The sequence below is a fragment of the Aphelocoma coerulescens genome, chromosome 1A (genome assembly GCF_041296385.1).
Source record: "Aphelocoma coerulescens isolate FSJ_1873_10779 chromosome 1A, UR_Acoe_1.0, whole genome shotgun sequence".
NCBI lineage: Eukaryota > Metazoa > Chordata > Aves > Passeriformes > Corvidae > Aphelocoma > Aphelocoma coerulescens.
The window spans coordinates 65,738,883-65,765,242 of record NC_091014.1 but is presented as its reverse complement, the minus strand read 5'-3'; the positions used below and the strand labels follow the sequence as shown (position 1 = coordinate 65,765,242).

General features: G+C 41.5%; 1 protein-coding gene across 12 annotated transcripts in view; it reads left to right on the top strand.

Annotated features, from left to right (window-relative positions):
* ABCC9 (ATP binding cassette subfamily C member 9) overlaps window positions 1-23,306 on the top strand; it is a 68,799-nt gene extending 45,493 nt beyond the window's left edge. For 9 of the 12 annotated variants that reach the window (XM_069003339.1, XM_069003335.1, XM_069003336.1 and 6 more), the window contains 16 exons: window positions 376-472; window positions 1,393-1,640; window positions 2,526-2,674; window positions 3,441-3,510; window positions 4,329-4,486; window positions 6,573-6,665; window positions 9,320-9,422; window positions 11,681-11,782; window positions 14,524-14,644; window positions 15,604-15,734; window positions 16,325-16,403; window positions 19,282-19,390; window positions 19,622-19,725; window positions 20,469-20,602; window positions 20,861-20,923; window positions 23,000-23,306. In XM_069003339.1, the coding sequence (XP_068859440.1) occupies window positions 376-472; window positions 1,393-1,640; window positions 2,526-2,674; window positions 3,441-3,510; window positions 4,329-4,486; window positions 6,573-6,665; window positions 9,320-9,422; window positions 11,681-11,782; window positions 14,524-14,644; window positions 15,604-15,734; window positions 16,325-16,403; window positions 19,282-19,390; window positions 19,622-19,725; window positions 20,469-20,602; window positions 20,861-20,923; window positions 23,000-23,137 (1,899 nt within the window). In that variant the 3' untranslated portion in view covers window positions 23,138-23,306. Of the gene's footprint in view, window positions 1-375; window positions 473-1,392; window positions 1,641-2,525; window positions 2,675-3,440; window positions 3,511-4,328; window positions 4,487-6,572; window positions 6,666-9,319; window positions 9,423-11,680; window positions 11,783-14,523; window positions 14,645-15,603; window positions 15,735-16,324; window positions 16,404-19,281; window positions 19,391-19,621; window positions 19,726-20,468; window positions 20,603-20,860; window positions 20,924-22,049; window positions 22,230-22,999 lie in introns of all 12 variants that reach the window. The other 3 variants (XM_069003343.1, XM_069003340.1, XM_069003345.1) reach the window with 1 other exon arrangement.
* Window positions 23,307-26,360: the final 3,054 nt, after the last annotated feature.

Genomic DNA, 26,360 nt, shown 5'->3' with positions numbered 1-26,360 from the left:
TTGGTGGGGCAGGGGTTGGACCCAGAAACTTCCTGTGGTATCTCTTACCCTTTTATTCTGTTATTGCCATTAACATTTAGGATTCTCTAAAGACTATTTTGGAAGTTTTTATTATTCCAGAAGACAGTGAATGAAAAAATGGCAGAAAGAGAGATGGAAAGAAGTGGACAAATCTAAATTTTCTGACATTTAAATTGAAAAATACTGTATTTTTCCATTCTGTGAGTTATATGATCCAGATAAATTCTCTTTGAGGTTACTGCAGGTACTACTACAATTGGTGAACAGCTAAGCTCTCAAATTAATAAATGATCTCTCAAATTAATAAAACCTATTATTAATTAATTAATATTAATGATAACCTAATTGTTTCAGGATATGGAAGCTGACCAGACCACTCTTGAGAGAAAAACCCTTAGAAGGGCCATGTACCCCAGAGAATCCAAGTCACAGCTGGAAGATGAAGATGAAGGTTTGTTTACAATTTCACTTTAATGAACACCATATTTCATTGTCTTTCCACTTTTATAGCTAACAGTTCTTAGCAGCAAAGTGAAAATCTATTGATAACACTTGGCAATAAGAGTGGAAAGTCCAACATTTTGATCTGTTTACAACAGGACTTGTTTAAGGGGTTCTCTACATATTTCCCTGAACATTGTGCAGGGATAAGAGTGTACCAAAACAAGTTAGCTTCTTTGCTAACTCACAGTGCCTGGAGTTACTGATGGGTTAGATAGAAGTACAACAACAGAAAGGATTGTAAAGAAAACAAATTGAGGTAGCTGTCAAGAGGAGGGCAATGTTTCCCTTCCTCAAGTGAGGCCTGCAGGCCTGTGAGATACATATTCTTATTATCTGGGAAAAAAAAATAAACTTCACGTTTATACACCTCTGAAATACGTATTTTCCATAGCAGAAGTCTTCCACCATTTGTCTTTCAGTAGAATGTGATCAATTATCATTTTAGTACTCTTGATTGAAGAGAAAGTTTAACTTTTTCATGCAAACAGGTGATGAAGAGTCTGGATGGAAAGGTTTGGAGGGTTTTCTAAAATCTTCAAAATTACTCTGCTGACTGTGTAATAAAAGCTGCTGAACAGGTTGGCCTGGCCTCTGCTATAAATAATGAGTAGTGAAGACTTGGTTTATAAAAAATTTTATTAATGAAACTGTGACAAGTCAAAGATTGGCAAACTATAGAATTGCTTAAAGGGCACAGGGGAACTCTTATGAAAATTGTCTGAAGTGTTTGCGGTTATTAAATGACAAACTGAATTATGACTTTAAAATTTAAATTCAAAAGAAAAAAAAATCAACCAAATCTGGTAAAACAAGGTATAATTCTTAGTATTGAATCCAAGCTTACTTGATCAAATGTCTGAGTCACAGAGGAGGAAGAGGAAGACGATGAAGATGATAACATGTCAACTGTCTTGAGGCTCAGGACAAAGATGCCCTGGAAAACCTGTTGGAGATATCTAACCTCTGGAGGATTTTTCTTGCTCTTTCTGATGATTTTCTCCAAGCTGCTGAAACACTCAGTTATCGTGGCCATAGATTACTGGCTTGCTACATGGACATCCATGGACAATGCAAATGAAGCCAGGAATGCTGATGAGGATAAGCTTACAGAGAAGGTGAGCCAGATCTTGGAGCCTGACAGGGAAAAAAATGAGAGAAAACATGTTCTGAAGTAATTATTTGCTGTTCATCTAGAAGTCAGCTGGATTGAAATGACAGGTAGATTATTATACAGGATGGACAAATTCTTAATGTTAAAAGAAGGCAATTCAAATTTTATCAGTCTTTTTTGAACATGCAAAACTGAAACAGAAGCATGTTTGAGGGTAGAAAAATAATTGGCCTTTCAAAGGAAGGAACCTTACACTAAACTTTTCCATCTGGATTTTATAACTGGTCTTCTAAGTCAATGACCCTACTTTCCTAAGTACTGGCTGTTGAGTAGTGTCCTGCCAGAAAAAAAATAATGGAAGTCTTCAATTGTACTGCTTAAGTACAATCTGCTTCTAGTTGTAAATTTGACTCATGTACAGTATCTCACTGGAATCCACTTACTAAACTTTCAGAAGGCTTTAAATGTGTTATAACCCTGGCAGATCAGTTTAGGATTTGCACTGGGAATTTTATGATGCTTGAACTTAATAAAGTGGAACTTTCCAACATCTCTCAGATGCTTTAATTCTTGAGAGGTTCTACTTGGGTCCCCTAAGTTTCTTGGCTAACAATCCTTTGTATTTGTCCACATAGTCAGTCTTCACAGTTCTAAGAACTACCATTTCAAGGTCTTGAGGGGTAAAATAGAGTGAGGGATCTTAGAACTGCCAGAACTTCTAATTATGTGAACTTGATGAATTGCAGTTCCATCATAGTTCTTTTATTTCCCAAAGATGATCTATAACTATGTAATATAAGAGATTAGTATCAGGTACCCTGGGAACTTCCTAGAAGGAAAGAGAAATGGGTATTTATTTCTAGGATTGATGTATTTGTCATTCTATTAGACTTATCATGTAGCTGTCTTCAGCATCCTCTCTGGAGCCGGGATTGTCCTTTGCCTTATCACATCCCTGACTGTGGAGTGGATGGGCCTCACAGCAGCCAAGAACCTACACCACAATCTCCTCAACAAGATCATCCTTGGACCAATCAGGTGCAGCAAAAATGATGCCCCTGCAAAGCTACATGGTCAAAACCTGTCCTCTTGTAACTGCAAGGGTACTCCTATGAAAAGATCTTGGTTTTGACCTGTTTTCTTCAAGGTCTCAAGAAGTGAAAATAGTTAGTGAAGCAATTGGGAGGGGGGGAACATTCCATGAGAGAACATGTGACATTTTGCCCCTGTTTATTATCTGGCTGAAATGTGTCAGAAAGCTGGCACCCCTTCAGGGCTGGGACATCAAGGACAGCTCGGAGGGCAGTTCAGGCTCCAGGGCACCCAGCCCCATCTCTGAGCCATGGCCATGGTGTCAAGTCATGTGGACACCAAGGCTTCTTCTATGAACAATAGCCAGGGTCTCAAAGGCAGCAGGATGGCAAAAAGGGTGCCTGGATAACAAATAAAGTTATTACAGTGAAACATTTGGGGTTGGTGCCCATTAGAAGGAGGCTGAGCAGCATCCAGGAACAAGCTGTGATCTTTGGAAGGGATCTTAAATCCTGATGGAGCAGGAAAGAAAGATCAGGACACAAGACAGCAGGTTTTTGGAAGAGGAGACAAAAGTTTTTTTCCGGGGAAAATGCCAAAAGAAGCATTTAGACGGTCAGGATGCAGATAAGATGATCTGGTATGTTACTCATATTTACTGCTTGGTTTAGGACAATGGCTGTACATAGCTCTGTGGTCTGTCTGACTGGACTTTTAATCCAAAACTAGAATCCCTTTATAGGTAACTTTTTGGTTTTAATTTGTCCAACAGGTTCTTTGATATGACTCCGCTGGGGCTGATTCTAAATCGCTTCTCTGCTGATACAAATATCATTGATCAGGTAGATGTATCAATATATTCTGTTTTATTATCCTGGCTTTGCAAATTTTCATGTAGATACTGAATAAGATGATGTACTAAAATATTCAGTAGGGAAAGGTATAGCAAAACCACACTCTGGGAATGATAACAGGGACACTCAAAGTAAAAAGTACACACACTTGTAGTAATGAGGACTGGTAACCATTAAAATAAACATAATGGGAGGTGGTGGCTCTTAATTTCTTCATATGCAGACTGGTTGCTTCTGGTGGAAGATCTGGATTAAGAAAACATCAGATTTTGGGCTCAAAACAGGAAACAAAGTAGAATATAACAACTTTGAATATGTGGGAGTGGATGTGATAAATAAATGTTCCACCCTGGCTGCAGCACATGTGGATTTAGAGCATTCAGGGAGAGGAAGGGCTGCTTTCACTATGGCTGTGCGTTAAAATTTTTGGATGAACAATAATCCTGAATGTAAGGTTGGTGGGAACATGGAATAAAAATTATGAGACTCTGAGCATTCTATTTCTCTAAATATCTGGGATATCAAGAACAATTCTCTCTTCCTTGCCTGATATATAAATGAGGTTGAAATGGCTCCTATTTCCCCATGATCTTTGAAACTCTGACCTTTAGAAAGCAAAAACCTACTGACTAATTTTTTAATCCCTGTACCTTTGCCTATGAGACCCACAGAAACAGAAAGACTCCTGATATTAGGAGAATATCATTGAGTGCATAGTGGTATTATTCCACTTTTCCTATAGGAAAAGGCTTTTAGTGGTACTTACAGGGATTTTTGCATCATGGATGTTTTTCATTTCCCACTAGCACATCCCTCCCACGCTGGAGTCTCTGACCAGATCCACCTTGCTCTGCCTGTCAGCCATTGGGATGATCTCCTATGCCACTCCATGGTTCCTTGTGGCCCTCGTGCCCCTGGGCATAGCATTTTACTTTATCCAGAAATACTTCAGGGTTGCTTCCAAGTACGTATTAAAGAACCTTCCTGAAAGTTTCCTCCATGAAATATTGTACATATGAACTGTGGCGGAACAGACAGTGAGGTTGTAGGAGCCAAAAAAGGGGGAAATGTCCATGGCATCCTGCTTTTGATTCTGAGGCACGAGTTTGAGACATGCATTGGAGAATATTTTCAACTGACCTGGCTATAAATGGGGTATTTGAGGAAGTAACACCAATTGAATCAATTTTTTTGGCTCTAGAGTCAGATGAGCATGAAGTTTATTAATCAACTGAGCTTGTATCTGGTCAAAACTCCTCTTTGACATTTGAGGGTTAGTAGAGAATGGAAAATAACTCCCTGGATTAACATCAAAAATGGCTTTTCCTGCATATTGGGGAAAAAAGCTCCACAGAAAGTCATTTCTGCTGTACAGTGTTTCATATTCAGGGTGGTTTGGCTGGGTGTAAAGAGTACAGTTTTTCAGCAAAAAGCAAGTCATGCTTCTAGTGCTAAATTCATTCTATAATTTCATAAAACATCTTCAGCAAGGCATTTAAAGTTTTTTCTTACATTCAATCCATTAATTTTTTGTTATCAGGCAGAATCTTCCAAGAAGATTTATTTATAAGAAAACTCTGTAATCAGAATTCACCAACCAGAAATGTTTAATTCTGAAATAATTTGCTTAACTTCTCTGAGATTTTTCAGAAACCTTATTCTTGCCCCACCAAGCCTCCAAACTGAAGCTGTATGTAGCAGTACACCAGATCTCAAGGTGGCTGATGAATCAGGAGACACGGTTTTCACTCTCAAATTAATCTGTTAAAATAAACTCTTTTAAATCACTTGAGAGGCATTCAGACTTGACTTGTGTTCTTTTGATGCACAGTAGAAATTAAAACATCCAATTTATTTCTATAAAAATTAGTCTTGGGGAATGTAGGATGAAGGAATAGCTTCAGCAAGTATTTGTAACTCACTTGCATGCAGTCCTCTGCAGGCATATAAGCCTCACTAATTTTTAGAAATGCAAATATTTACAGTATTTCTTGCAGACTTTGACTCTTTGTTGTATTTTCCATTACATCTTTTGAAAACTTGTGTGTATTTTCCATCATACATTTGAGAGATATTTATCATCAAAACATCAGCAGCAAATTCAGTTCTGTGTGCTGCAACATCCAGCATCATTGAGCAGTTGTTTCTCCTGGCCTATTTAATACAGTGTGCAAAATTAGTAGGATTTTGATGATAAGTTTTAATCTCTCATGATCTGGACTCTCTTCTGTTTGTACAACTGGCTGCTATGCCAATGGCAGAGTGTTACAAAAAGATGTATTTTTTTCCTGTGGCTTGGAAAACATTCCTGCTTCAAAAGACTGGAACTTTTTGGACTTAAATATTGTTGCTCCATGCAGGTCTTGGAAGTGCCATTGCTGAGTAATTAGGGAAATTTATCATTCATATGATTTCTCTGTCAGTGCTGTCTCTGCTACAACCAATGTTAACAGCACAAAGAGAAGATCTGCTATTGTCTGTTTTATTTTATTTTCAGTTGTGGTACTTCCAGATATGGAGAATGAGGCCAGGTTTATCTGGAAATACAGCTCCTTTTTTTAGGCCAGATGTTATCATAAAATATATAAACTTCCTGATACACAGACCCTAGCTATTATATACCTGACCTAAGAGCCACAAATAGCACTCTGTAAAGTTTAAAATCAATGGTTCTGAATTTAAGTTAATTTTATTAATATATCAGAATCTGTGAGAATAAAAGGTAATTAGGATCTGTCTTAAATGGACAGCAGGTTTTTATCCAAGAGACACATGATAATGTCATTATCCCTGGGGAGACAAGAGAAACTTAAAGTGACCAAAAGTAGATGGAGAGGGCAGCTGGGAGAGGATTCAAAGGCTCCTGTGGTGAAAAAGGAATGTGATATTCTCCTGCCAGTGTCTTTCTGTACTATAGAAATACTATTTTGTGTGATCCTGAAAAGAATATGTACAATACACAGAATGTCTACTGTTGTCTGCTGTGCAGCAAAATTTCTACAGACAATGTTTACATTGTAATGGTTGTCTGCTGTTTTTTATGCTCCCAGGGACCTCCAGGAACTTGATGACAGCACCCAGCTCCCTTTGCTCTGTCACTTCTCTGAGACAGCTGAAGGCCTTACCACCATCAGAGCATTTGGGTAAAATCTGTAAAACAAATTATTAGAGGGAGGCTTGGGGGTCAGGCTGGCCTGTGCAGCTTCCTTGGAGCATGTCTGAGGGCAAACTGTTGAATTTGATGAACTTTATTAAGCTATCTCAAAAAAAGAGAATAGATTTTTTTCCTGTTGCTTTGCCATGCCTCTTAAACATTTTGCATATTTTCAGTAACACACACGTATTGGTGTTCCACTGAATTAAAGATGATTATGTTTTTAAGATATGATATTTAAACTTTTAATGAGTCTATTTTAACCATGCCTTTAACCTGGACAGCAGGGAGCTCTGTTTTCCAAGCAGGCAGAGGCACTGCCCCTTCAAACCGGCTGCTATGTCCAAGTGCCCCTGAATCAGCTCTGTGTTTAACCCACTTCCCAAGCAAGGAGACATCATTATGGCACTCTCCAGCTGAAAGACAGTGTGCAACGTGAGGCACTTTCCAAGAAAATTGCAGCAGAACAGAACTTGATCTTAATATTGTAAAACCTCCCATTGTTAATCAAAACTGAAAAATACATCCCCTAAGATCCAGAGAGCTTTGCCAGCTTTCCATGCATATATTTTCTCTCTACTACATGAAGTACAGGCCAAACTGTCCTCCTGTGTTCACTCCATTATGGTTATCATGACTCTGTCAAAGTGCCAGCTTGAGTTTTTTCCCCCAGTAACTGCACCTTTTCTGCACTATACAGAATTCCAAACCAGAGCAGATCCCACTGCAATGCCATTTCCACACCTGTTTGATCAGCTTAAGGCTGTTTCCTCAAGTCAAGCTATACTTTAGGACCTCAGCTATTAGCAGAGAGAGTTGCAGTAAAGCCTGTGGAAGGAAAAGCAAAAACATTGTTGTGTTGAAGAGATGTGAGCCAGTGGTCAACAGGAAATTCTTTAACAAGCTTTATCAACAGAATGATGTTGAATGAAATGGGAAGTCATCATTAGGGCCTGATGCTGATGTATGCAGAGTACCTCTCCAGAGGTTCAGAGTGGCCTTTCTCATGTTGTCTCCTGAGGAAGACAAAGGAACTCAGCACTTTCTCAATGCTTTTTTGCCTCACAAAAAACTCTTTTTTGCCTCACAAAAAGGCAACGTGGGCTTGGATGGCAGAGAGCAAAAGGCAGCCTGAGGGCACCTCAACAGCTGAGTTTTTCAGGATCTCTGGTGCTAGTCAAAGCTATTTCATTTTCCTGCCTGTGCTCCACTGCCCACCAAACATGAAGACTCCTGCATTTTTTTGTCTGCAAGCTCGTATTTACTGATAGTCCTGTTAGTCATTCTCTGCAGTTTGGGTTCAGTATGTTCCAGGATAAAACTGAGCAGCTCCTCACATAACTTACCACAAAGCAGTACAGTTGGATCAGAGAGCAATCTCAGTGACCTTTGCTGTTCGTCATCTGACAGGATAAAAGTCTGAAAGTGCCCAGAAGATGAGCTGAACGTGGATGAGAACACAGATTGAGCATTGTCAGATTTTCCATTAAGAGAGCAGTAGTTTTGCTGCCAGGAAGGCAGATGAGCAGAGTAGTCAGTGTATCCTTGCTCCTCCCCACATCATTATGGTTACCAGTTGTTCTGGGGAGGCTGTTTGTCATGTTTACAAGCTGTGCAGAGGGAAATAAAATATCAATGGGAACTAGCAGGGAATAAAAAGGAAGTTTCTGGAAGAACACGTGTTACAGGTGCTTCACAGCAGGGCCCTGAGACTTTGAAATGGAAGATAAAACAGACACTGAGCTGCTGACTGAAGTTCAGCTGGTTTATTCTAGTGAGGGTATTCAGCAGACAATAGAATATGGAACAACAACATGGTTTCCATCTGACTATACAAGGTTCCATGAATTTAATACACTGGTACCAATAGAGATTTCCCTTCCCCTCCCAGTGTGTACTTTGGCTCTTCAGTGCTCTGGCATCCTGGTTTTTAAATCTGATGGCATTGTGTGGGGGAGAGAGGAACAAGTGACAGTGGAGGTAAAACCACTCATTTTTGTAATTTAGAGGTGATCTGTAGCTCTCCCTGAATGTAGTTTCTGAGTTGCAAAGTGTGACTGGCTGAGAAAACAGCTGAGCTGAGTAGCTGAAAGGTTTGATTTACAGATCACTACATCCACATTACCTGAAACCTTAGGGATGTTGAAACCTTCAACCCTGTTGAAAAGCCCTAAGGCTGGCCAGGTAACTTCTGAAATCAGATTTAAGCAGACAGAGGAGCCCTCTACCTTTGCTAGCAGCTTATGAGGAGGAGCTGAGGGGCCACAGCAGCACTCACCTGTGGGAGGGAGGACTGCACTACAATGCAATGCTATAAAAAGTGGATCAGCTCTGGGAAACAAAACATTTCCCAGCACCCTGTCATTGCAATCTCTTTGAGGGGACAGCCTCTGGTCCACACCCTTGTCCAACAGAATTGCTTGTCAAACAAATTCCTCCCCATTCTATATGTCGCTCTGGCTATGGGGAGCTGTGGCAGCAGATACGCATCCTCAGGGAAGAGCTTTTAACCCAAACTTCAGCAAAAACAGAAGGGCAAAAAGTTTTGGGCTGGGGGGAGGGGAGGCAGAGCAGAGTTAATGCTTCACCCTTTTGTGTATGAGTGTGTAATGTGTTGTAATGTAACAACTTTGGTCTCGGCAGGCACGAAGCCAGATTTAAACAACGTATGCTGGAGCTGACGGACACGAACAACATTGCCTACTTATTTCTGTCAGCTGCCAACAGATGGCTGGAGGTCAGGACGGTACGTTCAGTTTTGTCCCAGCCATGGTTTTGAAACCTTGGAAGCAAACAGAGACTTTGCCTGATGCAGAGAAGATAATAACGAGTATTAATCTCGCGAGGAGATTATACACACAGTTCCTTAAAATAGATCAGGATTGTTATGTTAAACCCAGAGGGGTTTTTCAGCTTTCTTGGCCAGGAGTAAGAAAATACAAGTCTGCCTCATCTGCTGCTGCTGTGCTGTCTAGCGTCTGAAGAGAGTGCAAGAACAAACATTTACATAACTTCAAACAAGGCTTTCTCTACTACTGTGCAGCATCCACAGACCTGCCACAGCAGGAACTGCTTTCAAGGCAGAATATGGCTTTTCAGTGGTTTTGTGAACTGTGCCATCCTTCTGCCAGGGCTGTTTTAGGCACACTGATCTCCCAGGTTTGAACTATCTCTCCAGCAGCAGGTTTCATCCCATGGCTGTAAGCTAAACCCTTGCAATGCCATGCTGTTTGTGGTTTTATCATTTGATACCACGGAAGATAGCAGAACTAGATTCCAGAAAGAAAATGGCAGCAGGGCACAATGCAGCCACTGACAGTGACACAGGCTCCTGGTTTTTGTGGGGGCTCTCTATGAGGGACTTTCCTGATCTGTGAGGCAAGAAGAGGCAAGCAAAGTAACTGTGATTCCCTTATTTATCTGAAACACAAAGAGCAGTGGATAAACAGAGCAGTGGCCTGATTCTGCTAGACATAAATAGCAACAGGCATGATTAATCCTCACATCAAAGACTATATATTCACCTTCTTTTCCTGTTGGAGCAACAAAGTTACTCTCCATTTCTCATGATGGCAAGGCTTTCCCTTCTGCTCGAAGCTTTCAGCTTCTTACAGCATCCAAGATCAGCTGAAATTGCTTCCAAATCTAAGACAGATAAATAACAGAGCAACAGCCAATCCTGGAACACGCCTGCTAATGTCTCATAGTCTTAGACTTGCTTACATGCAGAATGAATTTGGTCCAAGAATACACCTCACCTCACCAGAGCATTAGAAAGAATGTGGTCTTGCCAAGGAATAGTTCAGTTAGCTCTGCCTAATGGCACAGTGGTGCTAAGATCACCAAAAAGTTTGTGGGATTTAATAGCAGCTGTTAAATCTTGTCCAAGCTGCTGACAGAGGTTCAAGACCATTGTGCTTGTAATTCTCCATAGGTGTGAGTCACAGAATCCCAGAATAACAGAGTGGTTTGAGTTGGGAGGGACCCTGAAGCCCATCCAGTTCCAACCCCTGCCAGGGGCAGGGACACCTTCCACTCTTCCAGGTTACTCAGAGCCCCATCCAACTTGGCCTTGGACACTGCCAGGGATGGGGCAGCCACAGCTTCTCTGGGCAACCTGGGCCAGGGCCTCACCATCCTCAGAGGGAACAATTCCTCCCTTGTATCCAATCTAACTCCCCCCTCTGTCAGTTTGAATCCATTCCCCCCTAAAATTTGAGTCTGTATTCTGCTCATCAACACATTTTATAGACAGATGAACTAGGCAGCCCTCATTTCAAATCTCAGAAGGAAGATTCCTGACAGGGCATTATCAAACAGGAGGAGAAAAATGAATGGAAAATTTGATCCAAAGTAAATGTAATGCAGGCAGCAGTGGGAGAGTGGGAATACCAACTATATCCCATTAATGAGCACCTTGACTCCATGAGATGGCATGTTACATAACTTCAAACCTGAGGTAGGCATCAAGAAAATGGGTTCCAGCTCCTGCAAAGCTTCTGCCAATAAAACATGTGCATGACCTGTATAAATTCTATCAAAAGCCTTCATGGACTTTGTGAAGTCAATGATATTTCCTTTTTTTGAGGAGGCAAACCCATATTTCAGAAGACCTGAAGGAGAGTGAAGAGAGTGGAATTGATTTGTTTTAGTGCTGGGAATTAGGAGTGTCACTGTTATAGTCTTCTCATGATTTCTTTTTTTAATATGCTAATTAGATTTTTTGATCCCTGCTCTTTTTGGGGTGGCCACCATGGGATGCCCTAGCCCAAATGGATTTGCAGCAATTACTGGCCTGTTTCACTTGTGTTCAGCAAGTTGCTTTGAGTATTTCAGGTTGGGCATCACAACGATGACCTTTTCCAGGGAAAAAACCAAGCCAAAATTAAGGACTAGGTGTCATTATATAAATAATTCTTGGTAAAGCAAAACTTCTCTGCAGGTAAAGAAATGTTCTGGCTGCTGCATTTTTTCCCTTTTTTGTCCCCCTGTCTCTCATTCCAGGATTACCTGGGTGCTTGTATTGTCCTGACTGCTGCTGTCACTTCCATCACCGAAGGGCCACACTCAGGCTTTGTGGGGCTGGGTCTCCTGTACGCTCTGACGGTACGTGCCAAGGCCAAGTGTAAGAACTTGCAGACCAACACATTATTTTTATAATATTTTTATGTGTACACAGTCATCTCCCAGCTTTCTTCATCTTGAAAAAAAGAATCCTGAAAATAATGGACTCGAGCCAGAGCTGAGAGAGTTCAGGGCAACTTGGACTAGCTTCAGGTTTTATGAGCCAATTAAAAAAACACAACCATTCCCAGGCCCTGTGTGCTCCCAAGCGGAGCAGGAAAATTAAAAATGCGTAAGAGGACCTGCTGTGCACTCTGTTTTGTACAACACACTGCTGGTTCCACCTCTACATGGCAAAAGCTGCCAGGAAATACAGATTGCCATCATTTGGGTAATCTTTAACCAAAGATCAAATAAAATAATTGCCCAAGAAACAGAATTAACAGTTTTGCCTTTGGAGGGAAACTACTGAGATGCCCAAGATTGTCCATGCAATTATGAATGGATTTGGGGATTGGGATCTTTGTGGGCATGGTTCATCATGCCAGGCAGCACTAGGAATTCAGAGGTGATGGAGTCAGAGATGACAAGGTTGTGGTGGTCCAGTATCTGGTTACTTTTGCCACTATCATTAGCAGTGAGAAGAAGGAACAGTATTTTAGTGTACCTGGCTGCAAGAGAGGCTGAGTGTTTATCATGAGCACAGAATGAATGACAATCACCACAGAAAGTAGAAAATATTACTGCATGAACCACAAGTGTGGGGACAAAGGCAGGATGATGACAGTGGCAGGAAAACTTTTGAAACCATGGCTGGCATGGCAAAAATCTGGCTGCTTTGAAGCACTGCTGTAAGGGAGGGCTAAAGGTTTGGGTCTAACACTGACTTTGCACATAAATGCTGGTGAGCCCGTGGCTACAAAATAAAGTCCTCAGCAGCTGCCTTAGGGTGGCCTTAGATCCCCTCTGTGCTGCTGTTGCAACAGTGTGAGAATCTGTCAACAACTGAGAATCAGTCCCAGGGCTTCAGCTTCACTCTGAAAACATTCCTGGTAATGCTGCTTCATTAGCAGGGATCTGGAAGCGCCAGGATGTCTGGATCATCGTTGGCTTCTTTGTTTTAGCCTGTGTTTGCAAACAGTTCATTAATGTGAAATAGGCATGTGCTGAAGTCTGGCACAGAAGGTGAAGAAGAGCTGTAGCCAACAAGGGATCACCTGTCTCTCTCCGGCCCCACAATAACCCTGATGAACTTTTGAAGGCAGCTGGATCGTTACCTGTGTCCCCTGACATAATTTTTTTTATAATTTCTCTTTGAAGCTCAGAGAGGGCTGATATTTGGACCTGGATGAGAGTAAACCATTTGTACCAAGGCTGTGTTTGCAGTGGACATCCTGAGTTTTTCTCTCCTCTTTTATAAACACTGCCAACTCCCTTGCACAACTGTGAGGAAGCCTGAGATAGTGGGAAGAGCTTTTTGGGTGCCAGGCTGTGTTAGCAAATCTGCCAGATCTAGGATAACAGCCTGCCACTGCAAGCAGCAGTTCCACAATGTTTTGCTCATCTGCAAACTTTCCCATTTCTGTAACTTCCTAACTCAAAAGCTGGACACCAAATGAGCAGGTTTCTGAATGTGAAGGAGAGAATACCCCATCTAGAACTCTATCTTAAGGATAAAGCAAGCAACCAAGTTCTCTAAATTAACAACAATTTTTTCTGAATCTCAGTTAAAATTATTTACCGTTTGCTTATTGCATCAGTATTAGGTTAGTGGTAAAGAAGTGAGACTGGGTGATTTATTCTTAATAAAGTCCTTATTTGGCACCCACCAAAAAAAAATGGCAAAGCCTTTCTCTGAATATGTTTCTGCATAAGGTGTTTTTATTTTTAAGTTTCTAAACCTTCATTCAGGTACATAAAATATCTCAATTTTTAATGGTTCTTGGCAATCTTCCTAATAAGATCAGTTCTTTTTTATAGCAGCACCTCAATACAGACTTAGGAAACAGATTTCCAATCTTCAGCCTTAAATAGTAAGTCCTAGAAAAGAGTTTGTCTGAGCTACTGAGTATTGTTAGAGAACTAATCATCAGCTATTATCTACTGAAAGTATTATCTTTACTATTGATTTTATTATTGATCAAATCCTTTTCATTACAAATGAGAATAAAAACCAGGAAGGAAATATTGCTGAACTGGTAACACATTTTTTCCCTCATATATTTCTATCCTAAAATCTTCTCATATTTTCCACAGAGATAAATGGATTATCTAAATATGCACAGGCAGAAATGAACTGATCATAAAATCTTTTCAATATATTTGCAAACAGCGAACTTTCTTAATCTTTAGTTGCAGTCTTTGAAAGATTAGAATATATATGATAGAAAATATTTCCAAGCAGCACTTTCAATTTTGATTCTTTTCTGTTTGTGTGCTTAAAGAAGACACGTTTCAGTGCTGATTATTAGATGCTGAAAACAAGAGATTTCCTCAGTCAGTCAGAGTTTAGGTACAACTTTTCCATACTTCTCCTTCAAGAAACAAGGATGAGAATACCAAGCACTAAATTACTGTCTTAGGGCTAATAGTGTTGGAGTATGACTGTCTTCTTACAGATTTGATGCTGTTGCACTGGGTCTTGAACTGCTGTAATGTTAAAGAGTCCCACTGTGCTGGGTCAGGCCAAGGATTTTCACAAGTGTATCCAACCTTTATTTCCAAATGGGTAGATGAACAGAAAAAAGGCTGAACCCTGTCCTTGTCTTCATTTTATGATGCAGATAACCAACTACCTGAACTGGGTAGTGAGGAATCTGGCTGATCTGGAGGTGCAGATGGGTGCAGTGAAAAAAGTACACAGCTTCCTGAACATGGAGTCGGAGAACTACGAAGGCTACCTGGGTATTGCTCTCTAATCCTTTTGGGGCTCTACATGGTCATGTGAAAGAATGGTAGACTTGGTCATGCAAAATGTACACACCTCTCTGGCCAAAATCTGTTCTCACTGAGGTGTAGTAACAGCCACTGGTGTGAGTGACAAGGATAGCTAAAAGGAGCTATGAAATATGTTGCTCATGTTAGTCAACATGAAAATAAATCCTATCAAAGGAGACAGAGCAGGATCCTGTAGTACAACCAGAAAATGCTGCAGTTATAGATGAACAAAACATCCATGTAAGTTATTAAGAAAACAAAAATAGGGATAAAATTTAGAAATGTCACATTCTTCAAAATCTCTGATCTTTGTAGCAGGTGGGGACTACAGGATAGGGCCATATTGGCAAGCAGATCTCAGCTACTCTTCTCTGAGCTTCACATTGGAATTCATGCTCCACACACTTCAAATTGGCTTTGATTGCTATTTTAGAAGTGGTTGAAGTGCAAGCAAAGGCTTGTAGGTCAAGAAGCTTCCCTGCAAAGCCAAGCTCCTTAGTCCAGAGACAAAACCTGCTGTGTATTCACAAATCAGGATGAAACACAAGCTGTGATAATGTCAGCAGCTCACATTGCGTGGCAGTAACAACTTCCTTCCTCAAGCTGCCCTTCCTGTGCTGGTCACTGATCCAAGGCCACATTAACACTGCCCTGACACCACGTTCTCTGCTCGTTTGGCTTCTCCCTGTTGCAGTGCCAAGAGATGCTTTAGTATCTGTCCTCTCTCCCCATGTGTGGAGATCTGGAAGCCAAGTGCCTGCCAGGCAGTTCCCAGCCCAGCCTCCCCTTGACAGGGAAATGGGGCTCCGTTTCTCCAGTGGCTTAAAGGAAGGTGCCCAGGCAGAAGAGAGAGGGAAAGGGGACTGTCATAAAGGGTGACCCTCTGGCAGCACTCATTTCAGTTTGTTTTTCTGTAACTATTTCAGATCCCTCTCAGGTCCCCAAAGACTGGCCCCAGGAGGGGGAAATCAAGATTGAAAATTTGTGTGTTCGCTATGAAAACAACCTGAAGCCTGTTCTGAAGCATGTGAAGGCCTATATCAAACCAGGGCAAAAGGTATCATGTCAAGCAAGTGCCCATCATCTTCATTCTGGTGCAGATCCTTTGTTACTGTGTTTTCCTTTCTAAAGTGCCAGAAGAACAAGATTAACAACTTGCAGTGGCAGATATATACATTTACAGTCCTCTTGGAGGTCCCTGGGCACAGATCAAGAACTTACACTGATAAAAGCTTACTCTTGGCTGGGATCAGTTTTCCTTCTGAATGTCCCATGTCTTTCCAAGTCTATTTTCCTTGCATAAAAGTGAGCCTAGATGGCAGATACATTAGAGGGACATCAAAGTGGACTGTGTAAAAACACAAGTGTATCTCACATTTCAGCATGCAGTGTCATTGGCATCCTGGTTAAAATGCTGAAATGCTCCCAGGACAAATCCTTGTGATGAGGGGCAGAAAAGGGGAGTGCGCTCGCTGTGCTGTTTTGTGTTTTCCCTAGTGTGCCACTTGCCCTTGGGAAGGACCTTTCTACTCATCAGTAGCACAATCTGTGCAGCTTTCCCAAAAGAACTGCAGGTGTAAGTAAGGAGCAAGGAGTAAGTGGTAAGTGAGTACTCTGTGAGTAAGTGACATCCTCCTTTTGTTGCAGGTTGGGATCTGTGGTCGCACCGGCAGCGGCAAGTCCTCCCTGTCCTTGGCGTTCTTCAGAATGGTGGACATTTTTGATGGTCAGTTTTCCCCAGAATATGTTGTCACTCCTCAACCTGCTCCCCCCTTATTTCCTCAGAAGAAGTGAGGAGCCTTTTTGATAGTTTATAAACTGGTTCTCTGGCTCAGAAGATACTTGATTGGAAGTGTCATGCCTTCAAAGTACAAAGTGTGCTATTGTGAGTAGCTCTTGGTTCTTCCAGGAAATGTTGTGCACAGATTATATTTCTAATTTTTTTAAAAAAATTTTTGCGTATGGTCTGACAAAACAAATTGCAATTTTTGAGATAGGACAAAAAAATATGTAACTCTCTAGAGTCTAAATTTCTCCCTAAAGAATGATAGCATAAACTTATTATAGCTGTCAAAATATTAACAGAATAGAAAGTAGAACTCAACAAGTCCATTCCCTTGTTTCTTTTTTTATTTTATTGTGCTTTCCCACAACTGCAGCAGATTCTGACTAAAGGGTTGAGGAAATGTTGCTGTGTTTTCACTCCTGCAGCATTTCACTGTTCCAGCTAATTGGCAGGAACTGCTTTTCAGGATTTATAATACAGATACATGTGTGCTGTTGCAGGACTATAGAAAACCACTAGAAAGTCATCTTTTTGTTTCAAAGATTTCCACGTTTCTAATTTAGCCCTTGTGCATGGAGTGTTTGCCTGGGAAAGCCCAGTAGGATGTGGGAGGATAAGTGAATCTGATGCAGCTAGTACTTGCTTTTGTTGTGGTTCTGTGCCTGTATGCGTCTCTGGTCACAGGCTTCTCATTCATGACCAGGATTCCTGGATATATAAATATTGCAAAGAAATAATAACTATGCTTATGGCCAGCTTGAAGTTTCTTTCTATTTAAGTCTTCTTTCTGTATCTTTTCTTTGTCTCCTTCTTCTGTATCCCTGATTTTTCCCAATGGGAATGTCTAAGCCTTTTCTAACAAAGCTCTGTTTATCCTTTGTGCACATCCCTCTCCCAGATGGACCCATATTTGGCCTCTGTGCTGGTCCATTTCTGGGTGGGATCCCGACTCTAATAAAAGTTATATAACAAGATTTCGAGTAACTTTACTAGAGCCAGGATTTCATTCATGTTGTTCATTAGGTCTTCATTATCTTCTTAAATTTGTAACTGTCCCATTTTATTTCCCTATTTTTGCATCTCTGTTGTTTAGTGTTTCCCTTCTCTTGCCCTCTGTTCAAACAACCTCTCATTTCTCTTGTGTCTTGCTTGACCATCTCTCACTCCCTTCCCAGTTTCCCAACTCCTCTCAAATTTACTTTTCCCCTTAGTCCTCTCATCTCCTCTTTTCTTTTCCTAGCTCCATATCAAATATGCATTTCCCTATTCCCCAGGCATGCCAAACTAATTTTTCCCTCCTTATTCCACCTCATGTTCTGCTAACCCACTCTAATGTCCTTGTTTATGAAGAAAAGTAATTACTTAAGTTTATGCAATCACCAATGCCTCAAGCAGAAGTCCTATAACCTGATTTGGACTTTCTTGAAGTCTGAAAATAATTGGACTTTGCACCTTACAGATAAAATCTTGATTCTTCTGGCCATATAATAAAAGCATAAAACTAAAATAATAGAAGTAGTCCAGCTAGGGGGGGATGAAATCTTCCACCGGACCAGGGTCAGAGAACAACCTACAAAATGCAGAATCATGAGAATTGGGAATGACAGAAGGGACACACATACACAACTCTGAATATCCACATGCCTGCCAGTTCATGGTTAAATTCTTACTGTTGGGAGAGGGAGCTGATGAAATTAGGGTTAGGTACATCCCAGGGAGGAGTGCAGCTGCCTGGTGAAGCAATCCACATGAAAACTGCAGAAGTGCCTGATGGAAATACCCTTTACCATATCCTCATTCAGTTTGTCCTAGCTCACCCCTTCCCCATAAACTGGAAGATGTTTCTATGTTCAGAGGAAGTCAGTGTGGTCAGTCACTCCTGGATTTTACCTGAGGATTAAATGAAAAAGATTCCTTCTGCCCTTCTCACCATCTTCTACTTACAGAACAACCAGTTTCTCTTGTACATTTTTCCCATCTCCCTTGCCTAGATATCAGCAGTTGCCACACCCATCACATCGTAAATCAGATTTTCAGAGGATATCCATGTGTTCATTGACCTGAAGTAGTGACTAGAAATGGAAAAAAATCCCCTTTTTTACCAATTATCCCAGCTGCTGCAGCAACTTCTTGTTGGTGAAGATTAATGTGACTGCTCCCAGTTATCTCACAATAGCAGCACAATAAGTGGTTAATTCACACCACACACTCAAATGAAACTGAGCTATAGGTGAATGGAATTAGAATTCCCTGGAACGGAACATCCTTTCTGTTCTCCTGATCTGCCTCTCCTTACAAAGTTAATGCTACCTGGCTCCTCCTGGAGTCAGAAGGATAGTTTTGGCTCCTGGTGAATGGGTTGCATATACATATATATGTTAAGCAAAAGAAATTGTGCACATCTCAAAATATCTTCTGCAACTGTTGAATTCAAGGGGAACAAAGAAGGGCACAGCAACCTAAGTTGCTCTTGTTCTTTCTCTGTTTGGCTGTAAAACTCAAGTTGACCCATAATAAATTATCCTTCAATCTTTAATCACATAGCAAGGAACCCATGTATTTCCCTTAAGGGAGGGTGGGGGGAAGAAAAAGGAGAAGAGCAAGGTGGCAGTGTCACTGCTAAGCTGGGACATCCCTGGCTTGTGTTATTAGATACATTCACCTTCCCCCTGTGTCTGACAGTGCTGAGAGCTCACAGAGACAGTGTCCCATCCTCTGGACACCAGCCTAGAGGGGCTGTCCCACCTTTCTGCCAGCTATCTGTGGATCATGTGCTTTGTGCAATTCCCTCACATGTTCTGCGTGTTGTTTGACACAGGGAGGATAGTGATTGACGGGATAGACATCAGCAAACTGCCTTTGCACACGCTCCGCTCCCGGCTCTCCATCATTCTCCAGGACCCGATCCTGTTCAGTGGCTCCATCCGGTAGGTGTATGCCATCAGGGGGTGGCAGGCAGCATTGCACAGCCTGCCTGCCATGGGAGCTCTGCGACAGGAGAGGATGGAAAAGGCAAGGAACCTTCCTAGCTCAGTCCAATCCATCTGCACAGCCTGCCCAAGGGACACCCAGTGACACACACAATGCCAAAGTGTTAATTTGCAGAAGGCCTGAAGGTAATTGCAGTAGCAAGATTCCTATTACTGTTTTCTTTGCAGCTTTAATTTGGACCCTGAATGCAAGTGCACCGATGATAGACTCTGGGAAGCTCTGGAGATTGCTCAGCTGAAGAACATGGTCAAGTCATTGCCAGGAGGCCTTGGTATGTCTGAACCAATCTCTGGGACCATGGGCCAATAATGGGATCATGCAGGCACCCAAATAAACAGATCCATCCCATCTGACACTCTGGATCATCATGTAGGAGTTGACAGGCAAATAGTGAAGATTCTCTCTTCATGCTAGAGGGAATATTCTTATTGAAAAGCTGAAGAATAGTCTGGTTTCCCATGCACTGTGGAAAAATCCTGCAACACCTCAGCATCATGGTGTGATTCTCGGGGCTATCCTGTGCATGGCCAGGAGTTGGATTTTGATGATCCTTGTGGGGTCCTTCCAACTCAGAATATTCTATGATTCTATGATCATAGTGGGATAATTAGTAAGGAGAAAAAAAAACAATTTTACCTCCTTTAGCAGAACCTGGCTCTGCCAGCAGAGCTGTAAACATTGACAGAGCATTTTTCTTACAATTGCAGATCCGTTTCATGAAGCAAACTCATACATTTATTTCCATATCAAGCATATTCATATTACTAAGATATTACCCTGCAGCCTACCAGATTTCCTAACAATTTGTGCCAACTGTTTGTTTAGTGATATATTTCTCCTTTCCCAAGAGGCTGTGCTCATTTTTCTTGGTATCCCTCCATCCCACTGGTCAGTCAAGATTATGGTTATTGTCTTTTATGGGGATTTTGCTTGGCCCTGGAATAGTGCACAGGCAGAACTCTCAGGGGCAGCATTTCAGGGGTGCAAGGTTCACAGGAACTTGTTTTGTTACAGATGCCATGGTCACAGAAGGAGGGGAGAACTTCAGTGTGGGGCAAAGGCAGCTCTTCTGTCTGGCCCGAGCCTTTGTCCGCAAGAGCAGCATCCTCATCATGGATGAAGCCACAGCATCTATTGACATGGCCACAGTGAGTACAGCAATTAGCTAATTATGGATCTACCAGGAGAAAGCCATCTTCCCTAAGTGTCAGCCATGAAGCCGTGAGATCTCCATAGCAGAAAAAGCTGGCCGTGGTTTTGTTTCTCTCAGGATAAAATGAAATGCTTTAGAGAATCCCTGCTTTCACAGGTGTGATGTTTCACTGCTAGGAAAGAGATAGTGTGGAAAACAAGTGAATTAGAAGTAACAGGATGAAGTAACTGAAGTGAGCCTTTTCCTCCTACAGGAAAACATCTTGCAGAAGGTTGTGATGACTGCCTTCGCTGACCGCACTGTTGTAACAATAGCAGTAAGTATTAAGCCAGAAAAAGCTCTTTTTCCCTCATTCCTCAGGCAGTTAATCTTGCCCTCCACCAGTTAACACCACTGTATAAAACAAAAAAAATCACAAAACAGAACTAAACCACGAGTCCAGAATATTCCCATGAAAGCAGAACAAGTCAGACACCTACTATCAACCTGAAATTTTGCAGTAAATGCTGTCTTGCTATTAAACTAAAACACTTGGATCTGAACAAAGACTTTACAGGGAACTTCAATATCTGCATTGTCTCCAACAAAATTTGAAGTCATTCTCACTAAAAAATTGAAACCAAATGCATGGCTTGAACCATTAACTGAAAGTTGGATCAAAATCTAGGTTTGAATTTTACCTCTGAAGGCTATGTATGTATAGTGCCTACAATCACGGCACAAATTTATGAGTTGAGATTTCAAAATATTCTTGGTGTGGTTTCTCAAGTTGGGCTATCTTTTCTGTCTTTTGGAACAAAGAGCTGGGTTGACAATACAGGTTTTAAAAACTGGAACAATGGGAATTACCTCCCAAAATAATACCTTTTCAGCTAGGGGTTTATGATGTTCTTTCCCATTTTCCTGCCCCTTCTAGTGCCCAAAAGTTCCATATATCCATGCATGTCCATACATACACATGCACAGACATGCTGGATACCATTAAGAATATTTCCACCTTCTGACAGTGGCATTACTCAACAGAGGTTTTCTCCACGAGATAAATACGTGTTTCAACAGCTGTTTCATTTGCCTTGTCTGGAATCCAGTCCTGTGGTTAGAGATTACAGCCAGGCTTCCTGGACTCTGGTTTCAAGCCTGTCAGTGAGTAGTTTGTGTCAGGCAAGCCACTTAACCCAGCTCATTTACAATGTGCTCCAAGGTTCTTGGCTGTGTAAATGACGAAGATCTTGGTGGTGAGGTTGTTGTCCTTCAGTTGCATGCTGTATTGTCCTTCTGGCTGGAACCTCACTTTTCTTTGGCTTTGCCTTTCCAAAGTCAGTGTCCCAAGTGAAATGGCACACATTAATATGTAGCTTTCCTCATGGAGCTGGCTTCATTCTTTCTCCTCATTCACAGCTGATCCTTCCTTCACCCACCTGTTTTTCTGTTCTTTTTTCCAGCATCGTGTGTCTCACATCTTGGATGCCAATCTTGTCCTAGTCCTTTCTGAGGGCTTTCTAGTTGAATGTGACACTGCCTCAAACTTACTCCTCAAAGAGAACGGCCTGTTCACCACTTTGGTGAAGACTCACAAGTAGACTCTCTCAGTCCACCCTGTTCACAGGACTTCTGGCTCTTTGGTAGTTATTTTTACCTCTTCAGTTTCATTTCTCTCTGCTTCCTTTCTACTGCACAGCTTCTGAGAGGACAGTGCAAGAAGGTGTTTCTTGTGTGGTTCCTGGGTTTGTTTAATTTCATGATTATTTATGCTGACCATACCTAAATCTTAGACATGCAGCTGACATTGAAACTACCATGTCAAGGAAATCCAACCTGTGAAGTGATCTCTGACTTTCAGCCTGTGTAGTGAAATATCACACTTTTAAGAGTTTATCCCATCTATACCTGACTGGCTGTATTCATATGGCCTTGAAATTAAACTGGTTTCAAACCTGTAGCCTATGGGATTAAGCTGTTGCCTGGAGCACGCTCAAATTAGATCTCAGAGGGATTTACAGAAGGAACAGCCCAGGAGTGCCCTGAGATTGATGGAGAGCAGACTGCTGGGGTGCAGAGAACAAGGAGCAAGATGCTACAACACCTGACAGTGCAGGATGCTTCTCATCCCTATTTCCCACAGGCGAAGATGTGTTTCAGTGGGGCAGTAGGATTTATTCCAACAGCTGTGCTGCCCATAATGGCAAAAAGTGAAGTTCATGCTGAAGTATTTTTAGGCTTGGTGGCAGAGCCTGTAAAGTAATTGAAGATCTCTTCAGGTTAAAGTACAGGGATCTATTCCAAATATTGCTGTAAACAGGGACAGCCTTTCCCTGACGGGGTTTGCCTTGCATGAGGCCCATTAGTGAGAATTATCCAAATGAAAACCTCTGTTTGCTTTCCTTCGTGGCAGCACCGGGTTCACACCATCCTCACTGCAGACCTGGTCATTGTCATGAAGCGAGGGAACATCCTGGAATACGATACTCCTGAGAACCTGCTTTCCCAGGAAGATGGCATCTTCGCTTCCTTTGTCCGGGCTGACATGTGAAGAGCCACACGATGCATTTTAACAGCTTATTTTTAAACAGATGAAATGCAAATATTTTCTACTCAGTGTAACATCACTTTTACCTTTTTTTTTTTTTTTTGGTTTGCTTTTTTAGAGCTTCTCTCTTCACACTTCTATCTTCCAAAAGAATAAAGCCTATTGCTCTACACGTATGCCTTGAAGCAATAAAAATGTCACTTTATTCAAAGCTACTAAACTTCACACACACACACATGCACACACAGAGGGAGAAGTTTTTACTTCTTGGGAATTTGGCATTTTCCTTAGACTTTTTATTGACTTCATTTTCCTTTAAAGAGAGCAAAAGAATGCACTGATCTTATAAACTGCATATGTTAATGCTGGATCCAGCAATAAAATCGTGCAGTTTGTCAAGGAAGCAAGAGGCTCCCCAGATGCATTCTGTCCCCAGAGGGAAAAATTAGGAAAAACATCCAAGCCCATAATGCTTGGGGCAATCTGCTGCATTCCAAAGGCATAAACTTTGCTCTCCAAGTTGTAGTGGAGGGGCAGTGAATGAGGGAAAGGAATTTCATCAGGAATAAGGACATTCTTCCTGTCCTTCACTTTCGTAAGCACACTTCAGTTGTGACAAAACTATTTCAGCACAACAATGGTTTATTCCTACAGTCAGTTCCTAAATCCATATTCATTCTTCCAATTTTCATCAAAGATTCAAATCATACTATGATTATGCATGTTTTGCTAGGCTTATAGAGGAATTTTGTACAGTACCTCCAGACTTTGTATTTAAGTTGATCTGAATTTATAAACTTGATATTAGCCGATCCTTTAATCATATCCACTAAAATATTCTGCTTAAAATGGCATGTGATTAGCCAACCACTAATTTTTTTATATGTCTTTAGTCCTTCAAGTTATATTTGGGGACAATCTTTATTTTCCTTTACACATTTGTGGCCTACCTCAAAATCAGATCTAGTGCAAGGAGGTGTGATTTTCAAATTATTGCTAGATCCTCAAGAATGTAGGTGAAGTTGGACACATATTTACATCAGGCAGCTTTGCAAAGGCTGCCTGCACCTGACTTCCACATGTGGTTAGATCCTGACCCATGGGCAGTAAACAGCCAAATGGAGTTTCACAGGCATATTTTCAAAGGTACATCTTGAGAGATCAGCTTCACTGGTAATACTCAAGGTCATTCTTACTCACCTACTGCTAAAAAATTTAGGAAGACCATGAAGTGCACTTAAGCGTATTTTTAGTGTCATTAAAATAACATAAGGCACAGTATTTGCCCCTTCCCCTCATGCCCAAAAATGCAAATAATTTTGGAGAAGTTGTAGGACTTGAAATTGGGATTACATTTAGTCTGGCAGTGTAAAAATGCTACAGTGGTTTATCTTTTTTAATTGGTTTTTGGAGGTTTTTATTTTCTCTGAATTATTGGAAATAAAAGCTGTGTGACACAACTAAACAAAAGAGCTCAGTCTTGAACATTTTATGAGGGGAAGTACTTCTGTGATTTCCCTGTCTACTGCTGTGAAAAAATTTTTGCTCTTTTCTGGATCAATTCCCTATGCTGACCTTTGTCATACAAATAAAATACATTTTTAAAAAGCAGATGCCTGCAGCAGAAGCACATATTGTTGTACAAATTTCACGGCCAAAAGGCCAAAATTATTCTTGATTTAATTTAATTGTCTTCAGGGAAAAGCTAATTGGATTCCCTGCTGTCAGACTTGGTACAAAGATGAAGTACAAAAAGCTTTGTTGATCTGTGTGTCTTTGGTGGTGATGCAATCCTGATTTATTTTAAGTGGTGCCAACCACTTCAGTGAGATCTCTGTTCCCACCACATTAAAGGGTTGCCACGGGCCTGGAATTGTGTCTTGTAGTACTTAAGAGGGCCAATAATTAGCACCTCTTTTCTCTTAGGTTTTTCCCAGAGCCATTACAGGTGTGAGAAGCACCTTCTTTGCTCACCCATGTCTGTAGAAGTGAGCTCTGCTGTCTGAACATGTGGAACAGAAAATCTCTGATGTGGTGAGGAGAACCTCATCATGCTCCAGTTGTTTGGAGGGAGGAGTGCAGGAATATTGGCCCCAGTGTTATATTCACCACGAATGAAGTGTTGGGTGACTACTGCAGCATGTCCCACTGCTGCCCAGCAGGTTTAAAAGCACAATCTCATTTCTAAAGCAATTAATCCTATTCAACACAGACAAATCTTACAAGAGAACATAAACCACCTGCTGCAGACACAGGAAATCTCCTCCTGCTATAGCTGCTGTCCATATGATGGTACAGACTCACCAAGGGCTTAGGCTGAACAGTTTTTGTGTTTCCCACTAAAGGAGGAGGGTGTTTCCAATAGCTGCACAGCTGTTTTGTTACTGAAAAGGGTGCAGAAGGGATGAAATCTGTGAAACAAATTTGTTTTGGTTTCATGTAAAGGTCTAAAATGTGTCCCACTTGGGAGCAGTTTCCTAAGGCTGTGGCATGTGCACAGTAAAGGAAACATTAGCCTGGAGATTTTGCTTCTTTGACTCTTTTCACACTGCCTCTTCTGCTGGTAGGCCCTTCTTCTCTTCCACAGACTCCTTGCTCTTTTTTCTTCACCATCTTCTTATATCATAGCCCTCTGAGGCTCCTCCTTTATCTCAGGATGCTCCTCATTCTGCCTGTGCCCTCCCACTCCTTCCCAGTTGAGCTCCATGCCCTCTGCCCCATTTCTTCTCTCACACAGCTCTGCACTCACTCTCCTTTCCCCTTTCCTGTCTTTCTGTCATAACACCCCTGCTCTTCAGGGGGACACTTACTCTAGTGGCATCATGGTTTGAGGTTAGTTTGTTTTTCTAAGCATTAAACTAAGCAAGCTTTCATTATTGTGATATGCTTCAGAACTATGAAGTTCTTCCTTTTGCAAAGGAGCTTTGAATGTGAACACTGGCTATGTGTAAAATTGATTATGGACAGACAAAAGTCATCTCTGTGATAGATCCTAAATAATATTTCTCATCCCATCTGCATTCATTTTTCTGATAACTATTTCTGGAAGAGAAACAGCAAAGTAGAAGGAGTAGATCCCTTGTTGCCAAACATAGAATCACAGAATGGTTTGGGTTTGGAGGGACCTTAAAGCTCCTCTTGTTCCACTCCCTGCCATGGGCAGGGACACCTTCCACTATCCCAGCTTGCTCAGAGCCCCATCCAGCCTGGCCTTGGACACTGCCAG